This window comes from Lonchura striata, chromosome 22, assembly GCF_050655825.1.
Source record: "Lonchura striata isolate lonStrDom1 chromosome 22, ASM5065582v1, whole genome shotgun sequence".
In the NCBI taxonomy this organism is placed as follows: domain Eukaryota; kingdom Metazoa; phylum Chordata; class Aves; order Passeriformes; family Estrildidae; genus Lonchura; species Lonchura striata.
Window position 1 is genome coordinate 2,977,127 of NC_140724.1, and position 21,884 is coordinate 2,999,010.

The window sequence follows — 21,884 nt, forward strand, 5'->3', positions numbered from 1 at the left end:
ATCCTCAAGCATTCCCTAAAATCAGGGAATTCCACATCCCCCAAATTCCCCAAAAATTCCCCAAAATCGTGGAATTCTAGATCCCAAAATGTCCCCAAAATCCAGGATTTCCATATCCCCGAAAATTCCTCAAAATCATGGGATTCCACATCCCAGAAATCCCCCAAAATCATGGGATTCCACATCCCAAATATTCCCAAAAAATCCTCACACATTCCCCAGACATTCCCTAAAATCATGGAATTCCACATCCCAAAAATTCCCCCAAAAATTCCCCAAAAATTCCCCAAAATCATCGAATTCTAGATCCCAAAATGTCCCCAAAATCCAGGATTTCCATATGCCAGAAAATTCCCCAAAATCATGGAATTCTGTATCCCAAATTTCCCCAAAGTCCAGGATTTTTATATCCCCAAAATTCCCCAAAATCCTCATCCCAGAAATCCCCAAAAATCCTGGAATTCCCCATTCCAAAAATCCCCTAAAATCCTGGAATTTTACATCCCAGAAATTCCCAAAAAAATCCCCAAAATCCTGGAATTCCACATCCCGGAAATTCCCCACAATCCCCCAAAATTCCCACTCCTGGAATTTCTGGAATTTCCTCCCCGCCCCTTCCATGCAGCATTCCAGTTTCTTCTTTTGGGAATTTTTTCCCGTTTTTCCCATTTCCCCCTTTTTCTGTTTTTCCCCTTTTCCCACCATTTATCCCGTGTTTTCCCGTGTTTTCCCATGTTTATCCCGTGTTCTCACATGTTCTCACATGTTTTTCCATGTTCTCACGTTTCTCCCGTGTTTCTCCCATGTTCTCACGTTTTTCCCGTGTTCTCCTGTGTTCTCCCATGTTTTCCATGTTCTCCCATGTTTATCCCGTGTTCTCCCATGTTTCTCCCGTGTTCTCACGTTTTTCCCGTGTCCATCCCGTGTTTCTCCTGTGTCCATCCTGTGTCCGTCCTGTGTTGTCCCGTGTCTGCCCCGTGTCCATCCCGTGTTTTCCTGTGTTCCTCCGTCCATCCTGTGTTTCTCCCGTGTTCTCCCGTGTCCATCCCGTGTCCGTCCCGTGTCCATCCTGTGTTGTCCCGTGTCCATCCTGTGTCTGTCCCATGTTGTCTTGTGTTGTCCCGTGTCCGTCCTGTGTTCCTCCATGTTGTCCCGTGTTTATCCCGTGTCCATCCCGTGTCCGTGCCATGTCTGTCCTGTGTTCCCCCGTGTTGTCCCGTGTCCGTACTGTGTCCGTCCCGTGCTGTCCCGTGTTCCCCTGTGTTGTCCCGTGTTTTCCCGTGTTTTCCCGTGTTTTCCCGTGTCTGTCCCGTGTTCCCCCATGTTGTCCCGTGTCCATCCCTTGTCTGTCCCGTGTCTGTGCTGTGCTGTCCCATGTTTATCCTGTGCTGTCTCGTGTTTTCCTGTGTCCATCCCGTGTCTGTGCCGTGTCATGATGTGTTATCCCGTGTTGTCCTGTGTCCGTGCCGTGTTTTCCCGTGTTGTCCCGTGTTTATCCCGTGTTTATCCCGTGTCCGTCCCGTGTTTTCCCGTGTTTTCCCATGTTCCCCCGTGTTGTCCCGTGTTCCCCCGTGTTTATCCCGTGTTATCCCGTGTTGTCCCGTGTTATCCCATGTTTATCCCGTGTTGTCCCGTGTTGATCCCGTGTTATCCCGTGCTGTCCTGTGTTCCCCCGTGTTTATCCTGTGTTCCCCCGTGTTCTCCCATGTTTATCCCGTGTTCCCCCGTGTTATCCCGTGTTCCCCCGTGTTTATCCCGTGTTGTCCCGTGTTCTCCCATGTTTATCCCGTGTTCTCCGTGTTGCAGTCCTCGTACTCGCAGCTCCTGGCCGCCACGTGTCTGACCAAGCTGGTGTCGCGCAGCTCCAACGCGCTGCCCCTGGAGCAGCGCCTCGACATCCGTGAGTGCGCCCGCAATTCCTGATCCCGGCACCTCCCGCCGTTCCCTGCCTTTTCCTGGGATTCCCTGGGGCTTTCCTGGGATTCCATGGGGTTATCCTGAATTTCCATGGGGTTATCCTGGGATTCCATGGGGTTATCCTGAAATTCCATGGGGTTATCCTGAAATTCCATGGGGTTATCCTGAAATTCCATGGGGTTATCCTGGCATTCCCTGGGGTTTTCCTGGGATTCCTTGGGGTTTTCCTGAATTTCCATGAGGTTATCCTGGGATTCCATGGGGTTTCCTGGGATTCCTTCGGGTTTCCATGGGGTTTTCCTGAATTTCCATGGGGTTTCCTGAAATTCCATGGGGTTATCCTGAGATTCCATGGGGTTTTCCTGGGAATTTCAGGGGGATTTCCTGGGATTTTCTTGGGATTTCCAGTAATTCCATGGGGTTTTCCTGGGATTCCTTGGGGTTTTTTGGGATTTTCCTGGGATTTCCGGGGCATTTCTTGGGGTTATCCTGAAATTCCATGGGGTTTCCCTGGGATTCCTTGGGGTTTTCCTGGGATTCCTTGGGGTTTTTTGGGATTTTCTTGGGTTTTCCTGGGATTCCTTGGGGTTTTCCTGGGAATTTCAGGTGGATTTCCTGGGATTTTCTTGGGATTTCCAGTAATTCCATGGGGTTTCCTGAGATTCCATGGGGTTTTCCTGGGATTCCTTGGGGTTTTCCTGGGATTCCTTGGGGTTTTCCTGGGAATTTTGGGGGCATTTCCTGCAATTCCCTGGGATTTCCTGGGATTCCTGCAGATTTCATGGGAATTATTTGAGGGTTTTTTGGGGTTTTCTTGGGAATTCTGGGGGGATTTTCCTGCAATTTCCATGGGCTTTTCCTGGAAAATCTCTGGGATTTCCTGTAATTTCCATGGGTTTCCCTGGGATTCCTTGGGGTTTTTTGGGATTTTCCTGCAATTTCCAGGAGATTTCCTGGGAATTTCTTGAGGTTTTCCTGAAATTCCATGGGGTTTTCCTCAGAATTCCGGGGGGTTCTGGGAATTCCTTGTGGGTTTTTTGGGATTTTCCTGGGATTTCTTGGGGTTTTCCTGGGAATTTCAAGGGGTTTTCCTGTAATTTCCATGGGGTTTTCCTGGGAATTCCTTGGAGTTTCCTGGGAATTTCTTGGGATTTTCCTAAAAAATCCTTGGGATTTCCTGGGATTCCCTGGGGTTTTGGGGGATTTTCCTGGGATTTCTTTGGGGTTCTCCTGAAAAATCCGTGGGTTTTCCTGGGAATTCTGGGGGGCTTCTGGGAATTCTGGGGAGGTTCTGGGAATTCTGGGGCTTTCCTGGGATTTTGGGGGATTTTCCTGGGAATTCCGTGGCTTTTTCTGAGATTCTGTGGGGTTCGGTGGGATTTTCCTGGGATTTCATGGGAATTTCTTGGGGTTTTTTTGGGATTTTCCTGGGAATTCCGGGGGTTTTCCTGGGATTTTTGGGGCGGGATTTTACCTGGAACTCCACCTTTTCCCAGTTTTCCCCAGTTTTCCAGGGAATTCTGTGCCCAAAGTCATTCCCATGGGGCTGAGCTTTCCCCCCAGCTCCACCTTTCCCATTTCTTCCCGTTTTTTTCCCGTTTTTCCAGGGAATTCCGTGCTGAACTCCCTGGTCTTTCCCCCAGCTCCACCTTTCCCATTTTTCCCATATTTTTTCCCGTTTTTCCAGGGAATTCCGTGCTGAACTCCCTGGTCTCCTCCCCAGCTCCACCTTTCCCATTTTTCCCGTTTTTTTCCCCATTTTTCCAGGGAATTCCGTGCTGAACTCCCCGGGCTCCCCCCCAACTCCACCTTTCCCATATTTTTTTCCCGTTTTTCCAGGGAATTACGTGCTGAACTCCCTGGTCTTTTCCCCAGCTCCACCTTTCCCATTTTTTTCCCATTTTTCCCGTTTTTCCAGGGAATTCTGTGCTGAACTCCCTGGGCTGCCCCCCAGCTCCATTTTTCCCATATTTTTTCCCATTTTTCCAGGGAATTCCGTGCTGAACTCCCTGGTCTTTTCCCCCAGCTCCACCTTTCCCATTTTTCCCATATTTTTTTCCCATTTTTCCAGGGAATTACGTGCTGAGCTCCCCGGGCTCCCCCCCAGCTCCATTTTCCCCGTGTTTTTTCCCATTTTTTCCCGTTTTTCCAGGGAATTCCGTGCTGAACTCCCTGGGCTCCCCCCCAGCTCCATTTTCCCCGTGTTTTTTCCCATTTTTTCCCATTTTTCCAGGGAATTACGTGCTGAGCTCCCCGGGCTCCCCCCCAGCTCCATTTTTCCCCATGTTTTTTCCCATTTTTCCCGTTTTTCCAGGGAATTACGTGCTGAACTCCCTGGGCTCCCCCCCAGCTCCATTTTTCCCATGTTTTTTCCCATTTTTTCCCGTTTTTCCAGGGAATTACGTGCTGAGCTCCCCGGGCTCCCCCCCAGCTCCATTTTCCCCGTGTTTTTTCCCATTTTTCCGTGTGTTTTTCCAGGGAATTACGTGCTGAACTCCCCGGGCTCCCCCCCAGCTCCATTTTCCCCGTGTTTTTTCCCATTTTTCCCGTTTTTCCAGGGAATTCCGTGCTGAACTCCCTGGTCTCCTCCCCAGCTCCACCTTTCCCATTTTTCCCATATTTTTTCCCGTTTTTGCAGGGAATTACGTGCTGAACTACCTGGCCACGCGGCCCAAGCTGGCGGCGTTCGTGACGCAGGCGCTGATCCAGCTCTACGCGCGCATCACCAAGCTGGGCTGGTTCGAGTGCCAGAAGGACGAGTTCGTCTTCAGGAACGTCATCAGCGACGTCACGCGCTTCCTGCAGGTCGGCCTGCTCCCCGGGATCCCCAAAATACCCAAATTCCCAAAGAAATCCCCAAAATCCAAACGAAATCCCAACGAAATCCCAACTAAATACCCAAATTCCCAAAGAAATCCCCAAAATCCAAACAAAATCCCAACGAAATCCCAACTAAATACCCAAAATACCCAAATTCCCAACGAAATCCACACGAAATACCAACGAAATTCACAAAATCCCAACGAAATCCCAACTAAATACCCAAATTCCCAACGAAATCCCAACGAAATCCCAACGAAATCCCCAAAAATCCCAACTAAATACCCAAAATACCCAAAATCCCAACGAAATCCCAACGAAATCCACAAAAATCTGACCAAAATCCCAACAAAATCCCAACAAAATCCCCAAAATACCCACAATCCCAACAAAATCCCAACAAAATCCCAACAAAATCCACAAAATCCAAACAAAATCCCCAAAAATCCTAACAAAATCCCCAAAAGTCCCAACAAAATCCCAACGAAATCCCCAAAATCCAAACAAAATCACAACTAAATCCCAACAAATCTGACCAAAATCCCCACAATCCCAACAAAATCCCCACAATCCCAACAAAATCCCAACTAAATCCCCAAAATCCCCAAAAATCCCAACAAAATCCCCAAAATCCCAACAAAATCCCCAAAAATCTGACCAAAATCCCCCACAATCCCAACTAAATCCCAACAAAATCCCCAAAATCCGACCGAAATCCCACCAAAATCCCAAAAAATCCAAAATCTGACCAAAATCCGACCAAAATCCCCAAAATCCCACCAAAATCCCCAAAAATCCGACCAAAATCCCCAAAAATCCAAAATCTGACCAAAATCCCCAAAATCCGACCAAAATCCCGAAAATCCACCCAAAATCCTCCCAGATCCGCCCAAAATCTGCCCAAACTCTGCCCAAATCTGACCAAAATCCACCCAAAATTGTTCCAGGATTTGGGAATTGTTCCGGGATTTGGGAATTGTTCCGGGATCAGGGAATTGTTCCGGGATCAGGGAATTGTTTTTGGGAACTGGGAATTTTTTAGGGCATTAAGGAATTCTGTTCTGGGATTAGGGAATTCTTTTGGGAATTAATTAGGGAATTGTGTTGGGAATTAGGGAATTGTTTTTGGGAATTAGGGAATTATTTTTGGTAATTAGGGGACTATTTTTGGAATTTGGGAATTAGGGAATTGTTTTGGGAATTAGGGGATTGTTTTGGGAATTAGGTAATTATTTTGGGAATTAAGGAATTGTTGTTGGGAATTAGGGAATTGTTTTGGGAATTAGGTAATTATTTTTGGGAATTAGGGGATTATTTTGGGAATTAGGGAATTGTGTTGGGAATTAGGGAATTGTTTTGGGAATTAGGGAATTATTTGGGGAATTAGGTAATTATTTTTGGGAATTAGGGGATTATTTTGGGAATTAGGGAATTATTTTGGGAATTAAGGAATTGTTTTGGGGAATTAGGGAATTATTTGGGGAATTAGGAAATTGTGTTGGGAATTAGGGAATTATTTGGGGAATTAGGGAATTGTTTTTGGGAATTAGGGAATTGTGTTGGGAATTAGGGAATTGTGTTGGGAATTAGGGAATTGTGTTGGGAATTAGGGAATTATTTTGGGAATTAGGGGAATTGTTTTTGGGAATTAGGGAATTGTGTTGGGAATTAGGGAATTGTTTTGGGAATTAGGGGATTATTTGGGGAATTAGGGAATTTTGTTGGGAATTAGGGAATTGTGTTGGGAATTAGGGGATTATTTTGGGAATTAGGGAATTGTTTTTGGGAATTAGGGAATTGTTTTGGGAATTAGGGAATTGTGTTGGGAATTAGGGGATTATTTTGGGAATTAGGGAATTGTTTTTGGGAATTAGGGAATTATTTTGGGAATTAGGGGATTATTTTAGGGATTAGGGAATTCTTTTGGGAATTAGGGAATTGTTTTACGGGGTCGGGAATTGATTCCCAGATTCTCCAGTTTTCATCTCCATCCTTTCCCTGTTTGGATTTTCCCGCGTTTTCTTGCCTCGCCCTCCCTGCACTCCCCGAATCCCTTTTTCCTGATCAATGAATTAATGTCTGTGATCGATCTCCTCCCGCGTCCCGCTTTTCCATGGATCCCCCAACGGCGGGAATTGCCGTTCCGTCGGCGCCGGCGGCAGGACAGCGTGGAGCACTGCATCATCGGCGTCAGCATCCTGTCCCAGCTCACCAACGACGTCAACCAGGTCTGCCCGGCGTTCCCAATTCCCAAATTCCCAAATTCCCGATATTCCCAAAGTCCCAAAGTCCCGATATTCCCAAAGTCCCGATATTCCCAAAGTCCCGATATTCCCAAAGTCCCGATATTCCCAAAGTCCCGATATTCCCAAATTCCCAGCTCACCAACGACGTCAACCAGGTCAGCCCGGCGTTCCCAATTCCCAAATTCCCAAATTCCCAAATTCCCGATATTCCCAAATTCCCACATTCCCAAATTCCCACATTCCCGATATTCCCAAATTCCCGATATTCCCAAAGTCCCAGTTCACCAACGACGTCAACCAGGTCGGCCCCGCGTTCCCAATTCCCAAATTCCCAAATTCCCGATATTCCCAAAGTCCCGATATTCCCAAAGTCCCAGCTCACCAACGACGTCAACCAGGTCGGCCCCGCGTTCCCAATTCCCGATATTCCCAAATTCCCGATATTCCCGACATTCCCACAGTCCCGATATTCCCAAATTCCCAATATTCCCAAATTCCCAGCTCACCAACGACGTCAACCAGGTCGGCCCCGCGTTCCCAATTCCCAAATTCCCGATATTCCCAAAGTCCCAAAGTCCCAAAGTCCCGATATTCCCAAAGTCCCAAATTCCCGATATTCCCAAAGTCCCAAAGTCCCGATATTCCCAAAGTCCCGATATTCCCGACATTCCCACAGTCCCGATATTCCCAAATTCCCGATATTCCCAAAGTCCTGATATTCCCAAAGTCCCGATATTCCCAATATTCCCAAATTCCCAACGGTCCCAAATTCCCGATATTCCGGATTTCCCCACAGTCCCACATTCCCCACAGTCCCGAATTCCCCACAGTCCGAAATTCCCGATATTCCCAAATTCCCGACGGTCCCAAATTCCCCACGCTCCCAAATTCCCGATATTCCCAAATTCCCGCTCTGCACCTTCCCCCAAAATTCAGGGATTCAGTTTTCCGGTAATTTCGACCTCCGGGGGCTGTTGGGGGGAATTTTTGGGGGGATTTTTTGAGGGTTTTTTTGGGTTTCTTGGAATTTTTTTGGAATTTTTGGGGGGATTTGGGGGGATTTTTTGGGTTTTTTTGGAGTTCTTTGGGGGTTTTTTGGAAATTTTTGGGGCTTTTTTGGGGATTTTGGGGGATTTTGTTGGGGATTTTTTTGGAGTGTTTTGGGGTTTTTTGGGGGATTTTTGGGGGGGTTTTTTTTGAGGTTTTTTGGGGATTTTTGGGGGGTTTTTTGGGGTGTTTGGGGGGTTTTTTTAGGAATTTTTTGGGGATTTTGGGGCATTTTTCAGGGTTTTTTCAGGCACTTTTTGGGTTGGTTTTTTTTGGTTTTTGGGGTTTTTTTCAGGGATTTTTTGGGGTTTTTTTGAGGGTTTTTTGGGTTTTTGGGGGGGTTTTTTGGGGATTTTTTGGGGGGATTTTTGGGGTTTTTTGGGGTTTGGGGAATTTTTTAGGGATTTTTGGGGGGTTTTTGGGCTTTTTTGGGGTTTTTGGGGGTGAGGATTTCCTGTCCCGGGGGGATTTTGGGTTTCGTTGAATTTTCCGGCTTTTCCCAAATTTTCCTTCGGGGTTTTTTGGGATGGGAAGGGAAAAAAACAAAACAAAACAAAACAAGGATAATTAATTATTGATTAATTATTGTAATTATTGTTGTTATTAGTGAGGGGGCGGCAGCCCCCGCTGAAATCCCGGGAGAAAAATCCCAATTTTCCAATTGTGCCATTTTAAACAGCTCCGGAATTCCTCTGGAATTTCCTCTGGAATTTCCTCTGGAATTTCTGGAATGATTTTGGAATTTCTGGAATTTTTTCTGGAACTTCCTCCAGAATTCCTCTGGAATGTCCGGATTTTCCTTTGGAATTTCTGGGATTATTTTGGAGTTTCTGGAATTTTGTCTGGAATTCCCTCTGGAATTTCCCTGGAATTTCCTTGGTATTTTTCTGGGATTTTCCTGAGGATTTTCCAGGGTTTTTCCTGGCATTTTCCTGGGATTTTCCCTGGATTTTCCTGGAATTTTCCTGAGGATTTCCCTGGCATTTTCCAGTATTTCTTGGGATTTCCCGGGAATTCCCTGGGATTTTCCCGAGCATTTCCCTGGGATTCCCTGGGGATTTTCCCAGGGATTTTCCAGGAATTCCTGGGGATTTCCTGGGGATTTCCTAGGATTTCCCTGGAATTTCCTTGGCATTTTCTGGGGATTTCCCTGGGGATTTTCCAGGATTTCCCCGGGATTTTCCCCGGGATTTCCCAGGATTCCCTGGGGTTTCCCTGGAATTCCCTGTGATTTTCCTGAGCATTTCCAGGGTTTCCCTAGGATTTCTGTTGGATTTCCCTGGAATTCCCGGGGATTTTCCCTGGAATTCCCGGGGATTTTCCCTGGGATTCCCGGGGATTTTCCCTGGGATTTTCCCTGGGTTTCCTGGGGATTTTCCCTGGATTTCCCGGGATCATCCCTGGAATTCCCGGGGATTTTCCAGGATTCCTGGGATTTCCCTGTGTTTTCCCTGGGGATTTTCCCGAGCATTTCCCCGGGGTTTCCCTGGGATTCCCGGGGATTTTCCCTGGGATTTTCCCTGGGGATTTTCCCAGGGATTTTCCAGGAATTCCCTGGGGATTTTCCTGAGCATTTCCCTGGGAAATGGAACATTTCCCTGGGGATTTCCTAGGATTTTCCTGGAATTTCCTTGGCATTTCCCTGGGATTTCCCTGGGCATTTCCCAGGATTCCTGAATTTCCCTGGAATTCCCGGGGATTTTCCAGGATTTCTGGGGATTTCCCTGGTGATTCCCTGGGGATTTCCGAGGATTCCCTGGGATTTCCCGGGGATTTTCCCTGTAATTCCCGGGGATTTTCCAGGATTCCCGGGATTTCCCTGTGTTTTCCCTGGGGATTTTCCCGAGCATTTCCCTGGGGTTTCCCTGGGATTTCCCAGGGATTTTCCCTGGAACTCCCGGGATTTCCCGGGGATTTTCCCTGGGATTTTCCCGGAATTCCGGTGATTTTTCCAGGCGGACACGTCGCAGCCGCTGACCAAGCACCGCAAGGTGGCCTCGTCCTTCCGCGACTGCGCCCTGCTCGACGTCTTCACGCTGGCCTGCAGCCTGCTCAAACAGGTGGGAATTCCCGGAATTCCCGGAATTCCAGAGGGAATTCCAGCGGGAATGGCAATGGGGGCCTGCAGCCTGCTCAAACAGGTGGGAATTCCCGGAATTCCCAGAATTCCAGAGGGAATGTGGGAATGGGGGAACACGCTGGCCTGCAGCCTGCTCAAACAGGTGGGAATTCCCAGAATTCCTGGAATTCCAGAGGGAATGTGGGAATGGGGGAACACGCTGGCCTGCAGCCTGCTCAAACAGGTGGGAATTCCCGGAATTCCCGGGATTCCAGAGGGAATGTGGGAATGGGGGAACACGCTGGCCTGCAGCCTGCTCAAACAGGTGGGAATTCCCGGAATTCCCGGAATTCCAGAGGGAATTCCAGCGGGAATGGCAATGGGGGAACACGCTGGCCTGCAGCCTGCTCAAACAGGTGGGAATTCCCGGAATTCCCGGAATTCCAGAGGGAATTCCAGCGGGAATGGCAATGGGGGCCTGCAGCCTGCTCAAACAGGTGGGAATTCCCGGAATTCCCGGAATTCCAGAGGGAATTCCAGCGGGAATGGCAGTGGGGGCCTGCAGCCTGCTCAAACAGGTGGGAATTCCCGGAATTCCCGGGATTCCAGAGGGAATTCCAGCGGGAATGGCAATGGGAGCCTGCAGCCTGCTCAAACAGGTGGGAATTCCCAGAATTCCCGGAATTCCAGAGGGAATCCCGGCGGGAATGGCAATGGGGGCCTGCAGCCTGCTCAAACAGGTGGGAATTCCCGGAATTCCTGGAATTCCAGAGGGAATGTGGGAATGGCAATGGGGGCCTGCAGCCTGCTCAAACAGGTGGGAATTCCCGGAATTCCTGGAATTCCAGAGGGAATTCCAGCGGGAATGGCATTGGGGGCCTGCAGCCTGCTCAAACAGGTGGGAATTCCCGGAATTCCCAGAATTCCAGAGGGAATGTGGGAATGGGGGAACACGCTGGCCTGCAGCCTGCTCAAACAGGTGGGAATTCCCGGAATTCCTGGAATTCCAGAGGGAATTCCAGCGGGAATGGCAATGGGGGAACACGCTGGCCTGCAGCCTGCTCAAACAGGTGGGAATTCCCAGAATTCCTGGAATTCCAGAGGGAATTCCAGCGGGAATGGCAATGGGGGCCTGCAGCCTGCTCAAACAGGTGGGAATTCCCGGAATTCCCGGAATTCCAGAGGGAATTCCAGTGGGAATGGCAATGGGGGCCTGCAGCCTGCTCAAAGAGGTGGGAATTCCCGGGATTCCAGCAGGAATGTGGGAATGGGAATGGGGGAATATGGGAATGGGAATGGGAATGTGGGGGGAATTCCAGCCAGGAATGGGGGAGGAATTCCTCCCTGGAAAGGTTTGGGAATGTTGGCAGGAAATTCCCTCCTGGAAGGCTTTGGGAATGTGGGGGGAATTCCATCCTGCAATGTGGGCAGAGATTCCATCCTGGAATGGGAACCCCTTTTTTCCCCCTTTTTTTCCCCATTTTTCCCCTTTCCCCCCCAATTTCCCCCCTTTTCCCCCCCTTTTTTTCCCCATTTCCCCCCATTTTTCCCCATTTCTCCCCCCTTTCCCCCCCTCTTTTACTCCTTTTTCCCATTTTTCCCATTTTCCCCCATTTTTCCCCGTTATTTCCCCATTTCTCCCCCTTTCCCCCCTCTTTTCCCCCTTTTTCCCATTTTTCCCTCATTTTCCCCCTTTTTCCCATATCCCCCGTTTTCCCCATTTCCCCTGTTTTTTCCCATTTCCCTTGTTTTTTCCCACTTTCCCCATTTTTTCCCATTTTCCCCGTTTTTTCCCATTCTCCCCGTTTTCCCATTTTTCCCTTTTCCCCATTTCCCCATTTTCCCTATTTCCCCCCTTTTCCCCATTCCTGTTTTCCCCATTCCCCCTTTCCCCATTTTCCCCATTCCCATTCCCATTCCCCATTCCCATTCCCATTCCCATTCCCCATTCCCCATTTTCCCCATTCCCCATTCCCCATTCCCCATTCCCCATTCCCCATTCCCATCCCCATCCCCATCCCCCTTTTCCCCATCCCCATTCCCATTTTCCCCATTCCCGTTTTTCCCGTTTTCCCGGTTTTTTTCCCGTCCAGGCCTCGGGGAAGAGCCTGCACCTGCCTGACGAGAGCCAGCAGGGGCTGCTGATGCAGCTGCTGAAGCTGACGCACAACTGCCTGAGCTTCGACTTCATCGGCACCTCCACGGACGAGTCCTCGGACGACCTGTGCACCGTGCAGATCCCCACCAGCTGGAGATCGGGTAAAAAAACACGGATTTTGGGCAAAAACATCCTGATTTTATCATTCATAAAACATCGGGGCAAAAAACGGCGTTTTTGGGCAAAAAAATCCTGATTTTCGGTCAAAATATCCTGATTTATGGTCAAAATATCCTGATTTTATCATTCCTAAACCTGTGCACCGTGCAGATCCCCACCAGCTGGAGATCGGGTAAAAAAACAGGATTTTGGGCAAAAACATCCTGATTTTAGCATTCATAAAACATTGGGGCAAAAAACGGCGGTTTTGGGAAAAAAAATCCTGATTTTCAGTCAAAATATCCTGATTTTATCATTCCTAAACCTGTGCACCGTGCAGATCCCCACCAGCTGGAGATCGGGTAAAAAAACCTGAATTTTGGTTAAAAACCCTGCTGTTATCATTCATAAAAGATCGGGTGAAAAAACAGCTTTTTTGGGCAAAAAAATCCTGATTTTCGGTCAAAATATCCTGATTTTGTACCAAATAAATGCAAATTTAGCACTAATAAACCAATGTTTTTTGCAAATAAACCCCAATTTTGTCCCAAATAAACCCCAGCTTTGTCCCAGATAAATTCCTAATTTTTCCCAAAAAACACCATTTTTTTCCCAAAAAACCCCATTTTTTTCCCGAATAAATCCCGATTTTTCCCGCCCAATTTCGGGGCTGGGAGGCAGAAATTTGAGGTAAAAATTCTCGTTTTTAATTCTCGTTGTTAATGAATTCTCGTTAATGAATTCTCGTTGTTAATTCTCGTTGTTAATGAATTCCCGTTGTTAATGAATTCTCTTTTTTAATTCTCGTTGTTAATTAATTCTCTTTTTGAATTCTCGTTTTTAATGAATTCTCATTGCTAATGAATTCTCGTTGTTAATGAATTCTCTTTTTTAATTCTCGTTGTTAATTAATTCTCGTTGTTAATGAATTCTCTTTTTTAATTCTCTTTTTTAATTCTCGTTATTAATGAATTCTGGTTGTTAATGAACTCTGGTTGTGAATTCCCGTTGTTCATTAATGAATTCCCGTTGTTAATGAATTCTCTTTTTTAATTCTGGTTGTGAATTCCCATTGGTCATTAATGAATTCCCGTTGTTAATGAATTCTCTTTTTTAATTCTCGTTTTTAATTCTCGTTATTAATGAATTCTTGTTTTTAATTCTCTTTTTTAATTCTCGTTATTAATGAATTCTGGTTGTTAATGAACTCTGGTTGTGAATTCCATTGTTCATTAATGAATTCCCGTTGTTAATGAATTCTCTTTTTTAATTCTGGTTGTGAATTCCTGTTGTTCATTAATGAATTCCCGTTGTTCATTAATGAATTCCCGTTGTTAATGAATTCTCTTTTTTAATTCTGGTTGTGAATTCCGATGTTAATTAATGAATTCCCGTTGTTCATGAATTCTCTTTTTTAATTCCCGTTGTTAATGAATTCTCGTTGTTAATGAATTCTGGTTGTGAATTCCCGTTGTTCATTAATGAATTCTGGTTGTTAATGAACTCTGTTTGTGAATTCCGTTGTTAATTAATGAATTCCCGTTGTTAATGAATTCTCTTTTTTAATTCTGGTTGTGAATTCCGTTGTTAATTAATGAATTCCCGTTGTTAATGAATTCTCTTTTTTAATTCTGGTTGTGAATTCCGTTGTTAATTAATGAATTCCCGTTGTTAATGAATTCTCTTTTTTAATTCTGGTTGTGAATTCCGTTGTTAATTAATGAATTCCCGTTGTTAATTGCCCCCGCAGCGTTCCTGGACTCGTCCACCCTGCAGCTCTTCTTCGACCTCTACCATTCCATCCCCCCCTCCTTCTCGCCCTTGGTACGTTCCGCTGGGAGAGCAATTGCAAAAAATCACAATTGAACAATTAGCAGTTAATTAATTTAATAATTAAATTAAATTTAAAAAAATTAAAGATATTAAATTAAGTAAATAAATTAAATTAAATTTATAAATTGATTAGATAAATTGAATGTATTGAATTAAATTTATAAATTAAATTAAATAAATAAATTAAATAAATTGAATGTATTAAATTAAATTTATAAATTAAATTAAATAAATTATATTAAATAAGTAAATTGATTAAATAAATTGAATGTATTAAATTAAATTTATAAATTAAATTAAATAAATTAAATTAAATTAATAAATTGATTGAATAAATTGAATGTATTAAATTAAATTTATAAATTAAATAAATTAAATAAGTAAATTGATTAAATAAATTGAATGTATTAAATTAAATTTATAAATTAAATTAAATAAATTAAATTATATAAGTAAATTGATTAAATAAATTGAATGTATTAAATTAAATTTATAAATTAAATTAAATAAATAAATTAAATTAATAAATTGATTAAATAAATTGAATGTATTAAATTAAATTTATAAATTAAATTAAATAAATTAAATTAAATAAGTAAATTGATTAAATAAATTGAATGTATTAAATTAAATTTATAAAATAAATTAAATAAATAAATTAAATTAATAAATTGATTAAATAAATTGAATGTATTAAATTAAATTTATAAATTAAATTAAATAAATAAATTGATTAAATAAATTGAATGTATTAAATTAAATTTATAAATTAAATTAAATAAATAAATAAAATAAATTAAATGCATAAATTAATTAAATAAATTGAATGTATTAAATTAAATTTATAAATTAAATAAATAAATTAAATAAATAAAATGCATAAATTAAAGTGAATATATTAAATCAGATGTATAAATTAGATAAATTAAATATATAAATTAAATAAATTGATTTATATATTTAATTTCGTATATAATAATATATTATAATAATGTGATAAACTAAGTACATAAAATATGTAATTACATAAATATAGAAAATATATAATAAAGTAAATAAGTAAAATAAAATAAAAATATAATAATTCAATATATTATAATAAATTTGATACAATATATAAAATATTTAATAAATAAATATGTAATATATATAACTTATAATAAAATAAATAAACATCATAAAGTAAAATAAAAATATAATAGCTTATTATAAGCATAATATATTATTATGTATACAATATATAATTATTATATGCAGTTATTGTATATTATATATACATTAATTATAATTAAGTAAGTGTATAAATTACATAAATAAATACAATTAAATTAAAATTAAATTATAAAATAAATGAATAGATTCTAAAAAATCGGATTATTTCTCCTGGGAAAATAAAAAAAAATTGGATTATTTCTGCTGGGAAAATAAAAAATTGAGATTATTTCTGCTGGGATTGCAGAATTCCAACCACAGGAATTCCGGAATTCGGAATTTCTGACCTTGGGGGCCTTTTCCAACCCCGGATTTTCTGTTTATTCCCAATTTTTCTGTTTCTTCCCATCTTTTATCCCAAATTTTCTGTTTATTTCCATGTTTTATCCCAAATTTTCTGTTTCTTCCCAATTTTTATCCCAATTTTTGTGTTTATTCCCATGTTCTCATCCCTGATTTTGTGTTTTCAGCCCTGATTTTTGTGTTTATTTCCAATTTTGATCCCAATTTTTCTGTTTATTCCCAATTTTCACCCCTGATTTTATGTTTATTCCCATGTTTGATCCCAATTTTTGTGTTTATTCCCATGTTTTATCCCTATTTGTTGTTTTATTCCAATTTTTTGTGTTTATTCCCATGTTTGATCCCAATTTTTGTGTTTATTCCCAAGTTCTCAGCCCTGATTTTGTGTTTTATCCCAATTTTTGTGTTTATTCCCAATTCTGATCCCAATTTTTCTGTTCATTCCCATTTCCCCCCCCCAGTTCCCGTCCATTCCCATTTTTTATTCCAATTTCCAGGCTCTAATTCCCATTTTTTATCCCAATTTCCACTCTCTAATTCCTGTGTTTTCCCCCCATTTTCCAGCCTGTAATTCCCATTTTTCCCCCCTTTTCCAGACTGTAATTCCCACTTTTAGTCCCATTTTCTGGTCTCTAATTCCCATTTTTATTCCCATTTTCTGGGCTATAATTCCCATGTTTCTCCCCCTTTTGCAGCCTGTAATTCCCATTTTTATTCCCATTTTTAATTCCCGTGTTTCCCCCCCTTTTCCAGCCTGTAATTCCCATTTTTATTCCCATTTTTATTCCCATTTTCCCCCCTTTTCCACTCTCTAATTCCCATTTTAATTCCCATTTTAATTCCCATTTTAATTCCCATTTTAATCCCATTTTCCCCCCTTTTCCGGCTCTAATTCCCATTTTTATTCCCACCTTTTATTCTCATTTTCCCCCTTTTCCACTCTCTAATTGCCATTTTTATTCCCATTATTTTTATTCCCATTTTAATTCCCATTTCCCCCCCTTTTCCGGTCTCTAATTCCCATGTTATTCCCATGTTATTCCCATTTTTATTCCCATTTTTATCCCCATGTTATCCCCATTTTTATTCCCATGTTATTTCCATGCTATTCCCATGTTATTCCCATGTTATCCCCATTTTTATTCCCGTTTTTATTCCCATGCTATTCCCATGTTATTCCCATTTTTATTCCCATTTTTATTCCCATTTTTATTCCCATTTTTATTCCCATGTTATTCCCATTTTTATTCCCATGTTATTCCCATTTTTATTCCCATGTTATTCCCATGTTATCCCCATGTTATTCCCGTTTTCATTCCCGTTTTTATCCCCATGTTATCCCCATGTTATCCCCATGTTACTCCCATGTTATTCCCATGCTATTCCCATGCTATCCCCATGTCATTCCCGTTTTCATTCCCGTTTTTATTCCCATGTTATTCTCATGTTCTTCCCATGCTATTCCCATGTTACCCCCATGTCATTCCCGTTTTCATTCCCGTTTTTATTCCCATGTTATTGCCATGTTATCGCCATGTTACTCCCATGTTATCCCCATGTCATTCCCGTTTTTATCCCCATGTTACCCCCATGTCATTCCCGTTTTCATTCCCATTTTTATCCCCATGTTATCCCCATGTTACTCCCATGTTATTCCCATGTTCTTCCCATGCTATTCCCATGTTACCCCCATGTCATTCCCGTTTTCATTCCCGTTTTTATTCCCATGCTATTCCCATGTTCTTCCCATGCTATTCCCATGTTACCCCCATGTCATTCCCGTTTTCATTCCCGTTTTTATTCCCATGTTATCGCCATGTTATCGCCATGCTATCCCCATGTCATTCCCGTTTTCATTCCCGTTTTTATTCCCATGTTACTCCCATGCTATCCCCATGTTACCCCCATGTCATTCCCGTTTTTATCCCCATGTTACCCCCATGTCATTCCCGTTTTCATTCCCGTTTTTATTCCCATGTTACTCCCATGTTATCCCCATGTTACCCCCATGTCATTCCCGTTTTCATTCCCGTTTTTATTCCCATGTCATTCCCGTTTTTATCCCCATGTTACCCCCATGTCATTCCCGTTTTCATTCCCGTTTTTATTCCCATGTTATCCCCATGCTATCCCCATGTTACCCCCATGTTACCCCCATGTCATTCCCGTTTTCATTCCCGTTTTCATTCCCGTTTTTATTCCCATGCTATCCCCATGTTATCCCCATGCTATCCCCATGTCATTCCCGTTTTCATTCCCGTTTTTATTCCCATGTTATTCCCATGCTATCCCCATGTTACCCCCATGTCATTCCCGTTTTCATTCCCGTTTTTATCCCCATGTTATCCCCATGTTATCCCCATGCTATTCCCATGTTACCCCCATGCTATCCCCATGTCATTCCCATTTTCATTCCCGTTTTTATCCCCATGTTCTTCCCATGCTATTCCCATGCTATCCCCATGTCATTCCCATTTTCATTCCCGTTTTTATCCCCATGTTCTTCCCATGCTATTCCCATGCTATCCCCATGTCATTCCCGTTTTCATTCCCGTGTTTTTCCCTTTTCCAGGTGCTCTCGTGCCTGGTGCAGATCGCCTCGGTGCGCCGCTCGCTCTTCAACAACGCCGAGCGCGCCAAGTTCCTCTCGCACCTCGTGGACGGCGTCAAGCGCATCCTGGAGAACCCCCAGGTGCCCCGCGGGACCCCGAAATCCACTTCTGGGGGCAAAATCCAGGGAAAAATCCATCCCGTGGGGAAAAAAATTCCATGGGGAAAATCCTTCTTGTGGATTTCCTGGGGAAAAATCATGGAAAAAATCCCTTTTCACCTCCCGCTCAGCGAACTCCTTGTCCTGCTCTTCCCTTTTCCCACCGTTCACTGGTGAAGATTCGGGATCATTTCCCCATGGGAAGGGATTGAAGGGCTGGAAATTCCCAAAAAAATCAGGAAATGTGGGAATTGCTGACCTGGTTCAGTGACACAGTGGGATTTGTTGGGAATTTTGGCTTCTTCTCCAGTTTCTGGATGATTTGATTTTCTATCTGTGCCTGGCTGAGCTGCTCCTGTAGGAACAATTTCCCCATTTAATTTAAGGGATTTAAGGGATTGAAGCATCCCTGGAAATTCCCAAAAAAATCAGGAAATGTGGGAATACTGACCTGGTTCAGTGACACAGTGGGATTTGTTGGGAATTTTGGCTTCTGCTCCAGTTTCTGCCCTGACTCCCCTCTGTTCCTCAGAGCCTGTCGGACCCCAACAATTACCCATGGGAAGGGATTGAAGGGCTGGAAATGCCCAAAAACCAGGAAATGTGGGAATACTGACCTGGTTCAGTGACAGAGTGGGATTTATTGGGAATTTTGGCTTCTTCTCCAGTTTCTGGATTATTTGATTTTCTCTCTGTGCCTGGCTGAGCTGCTCCTGTAGGAACAATTTCCCCATTTAATTTAAGGGATTGAAGGGCTGGAAATGCCCAAAAACCAGGAAATGTGGGAATACTGACCTGGTTCAGTGACACAGTGGGATTTGTTGGGAATTTTGGCTTCTTCTCCAATTTCTTGATGCTCTGACCTCTGACTGGGGCCAGCTGAGCTGCTCCTGTAGGAACAATTTCCCCATTTAATTTAAGGGATTGAAGGGCTGGAAATGCCCAAAAATCAGGAAATGTGGGAATTGCTGACCTGGTTCAGTGACACAGTGGGATTTATTGGGAATTTTGGCTGCTCCAGTTTCTGCTCTGACTCCCCTCTGTTCCTCAGAGCCTGTCGGACCCCAACAATTACCCCATTTAATTTAAGGGATTGAAGGGATTGAAGGGCTGGAACCATCCCTGGAAATGCCCAAAACCCAGGAAATGTGGGAATACTGACCTGGTTCAGTGACACAGTGGGATTTGTTGGGAATTTTGGCTTCTTCTCCAATTTCTGGATTATTTGATTTTCTCTCTGTGCCTGGCTGAGCTGCTCCTGTAGGGACAATTTCCCCATTTAATTTAAGGGATTGAAGGGCTGGAAATGCCCAAAAACCAGGAAATGTGGGAATACTGACCCGGTTCAGTGACACAGTGGGATTTATTGGGAATTTTGGCTGCTCCAGTTTCTGCCCTGACTCCCCTCTGTTCCTCAGAGCCTGTCGGACCCCAACAATTACCCATGGGAAGGGATTGAAGGGCTGGAAATTCCCAAAAAAACCAGGAAATGTGGGAATACTGACCTGGTTCAGTGACACAGTGGGATTTGTTGGGAATTTTGGCTTCTGCTCCAGTTTCTGCCCTGACTCCCCTCTGTTCCTCAGAGCCTGTCGGACCCCAACAATTACCACGAGTTCTGCCGGCTGCTGGCCCGCCTGAAGAGCAATTACCAGCTGGGCGAGCTGGTGAAGGTGGAGAACTACCCCGAGGTGATCCGGCTGATCGCCAACTTCACCGTCACCAGCCTGCAGGTGCGGAAAAACGGGAATTCCCACCCGAAGCCACGTCCCGTTAAACGGGAATTCCCACCCAAAGCCACGTCCCATTAGAACGGGAATTCCCACCCAAAGCCACGTCCCGTTAAAACGGGAATTCCCACCCAAAGCCACGTCCCGTTAAACGGGAATTCCCACCCAAAGCCACGTCCCGTTAAACGGGAATTCCCACCCAAAGCCACGTTTTGTTAAACGGGAATTCCCACCCAAAGCCACGTTTTGTTAAACGGGAATTCCCACCCAAAGCCACGTCCCGTTAGAACAGGAATTCCCACCCAAAGACACGTCCCGTTAGAACGGGAATTCCCACCCAAGGCCACGTCCCGTTAAAACGGGAATTCCCACCCAAAGACACGTCCCGTTAGAACAGGAATTCCCACCCGAAGCCACATCCCGTTAAAACGGGAATTCCCACCCGAAGCCACGTCCCGTTAAAACTGGAATTCCCACCCAAAGCCATGTGTCGTTAAAACGGGAATTCCCACCCAAAGCCACGTTTGGTTAAAACGGGAATTCCCACCCGAAGCCACGTCACCTTAAAACGGGAATTCCCACCCAAAGCCACGTCCCGTTAAAACGGGAATTCCCACCCAAAGCCACGTCCCGTTAAAACGGGAATTCCCACCCGAAGCCACGTCCCGTTAGAACGGGAATTCCCACCCAAAGCCACGTCCCGTTAAAACGGGAATTCCCACCCAAAGCCACATCCCGTTAGAATGGGAATTCCCACCCAAAGCCACGTCCCATTAAAACGGGAATTCCCACCCAAAGCCACGTCCCATTAAAACGGGAATTCCCACCCAAAGCCACGTCCCGTTAAACGGGAATTCCCACCCAAAGACACGTCCTGTTAAATTGGGAATTCCCACCCAAAACCACGTCCCGTTAAAACGGGAATTCCCACCCAAAGCCACGTGTCGTTAAAACGGGAATTCCCACCCAAAGCCACAAAGCCACGTCCCGTTAGAACGGGAATTCCCACACAAAGCCACGTTTGGTTAAAACGGGAATTCCCACCCAAAGCCAAGTCCCCTTAAAACGGGAATTCCTACCCAAAGCCACGTCCCGTTAAACGGGAATTCCCACCCAAAGCCACGTCCCGTTAAACGGGAATTCCCACCCAAAGCCACGTCCCGTTAAACGGGAATTCCCACCCAAAGCCAAGTCCCCTTAAAACGGGAATTCCTACCCAAAGCCACGTCCCGTTAAAACGGGAATTCTCACCCAAAGCCAGGTGTCATTAAAACGGGAATTCCCACCCAAAACCACGTCCCGTTAAACGGGAATTCCCACCCGAAGCCACGTCCCGTTAAACGGGAATTCCCATCCAAAGCCACGTTTGGTTAAAACGGGAATTCCCACCCGAAGCCACATTTCGTTAAACGGGAATTCCCACCCAAAGCCACGTGTCGTTAAAACGGGAATTCCCACCCAAAGCCACGTCCCCTTAAAACGGGGATTCCCACCCGAAGCCACGTCCCGCTCCCAAATGGGATCCGCCGGCGTGGAAAAGGACGGCGCTCGGGTTTTAAAATTATAAAAATAATCAAATGGTTACGAAAATAATTATACAATTAGAGTTTTTAATAAAAATAATTACACAATTAGAGTGATATCGTTAGGAGTGAGGATAAAAGAATTCCCCTTGGAATTCCTGCATGGAATCCACCTGGGTGAAAAACTCCTATCCCTCGGTTTTTATAATTTTAAAAGTTGAATAACA

General features: G+C 44.1%; 1 protein-coding gene across 3 annotated transcripts in view; it reads left to right on the forward strand.

Moving 5' to 3' along the window:
• XPO7 (exportin 7) overlaps window positions 1–21,884 on the forward strand; it is an 81,134-nt gene that overhangs the window by 9,393 nt on the left and 49,857 nt on the right. For all 3 annotated transcript variants that reach the window (XM_085559156.1, XM_085559157.1, XM_085559158.1), the window contains exons 3-10: window positions 1,807–1,900; window positions 4,556–4,722; window positions 6,900–6,965; window positions 9,986–10,090; window positions 12,183–12,348; window positions 14,097–14,170; window positions 18,267–18,386; window positions 19,991–20,137. In XM_085559156.1, coding sequence (XP_085415282.1) covers window positions 1,807–1,900; window positions 4,556–4,722; window positions 6,900–6,965; window positions 9,986–10,090; window positions 12,183–12,348; window positions 14,097–14,170; window positions 18,267–18,386; window positions 19,991–20,137 — 939 coding nt within the window. The remainder of the gene's footprint in view (window positions 1–1,806; window positions 1,901–4,555; window positions 4,723–6,899; window positions 6,966–9,985; window positions 10,091–12,182; window positions 12,349–14,096; window positions 14,171–18,266; window positions 18,387–19,990; window positions 20,138–21,884) is intronic.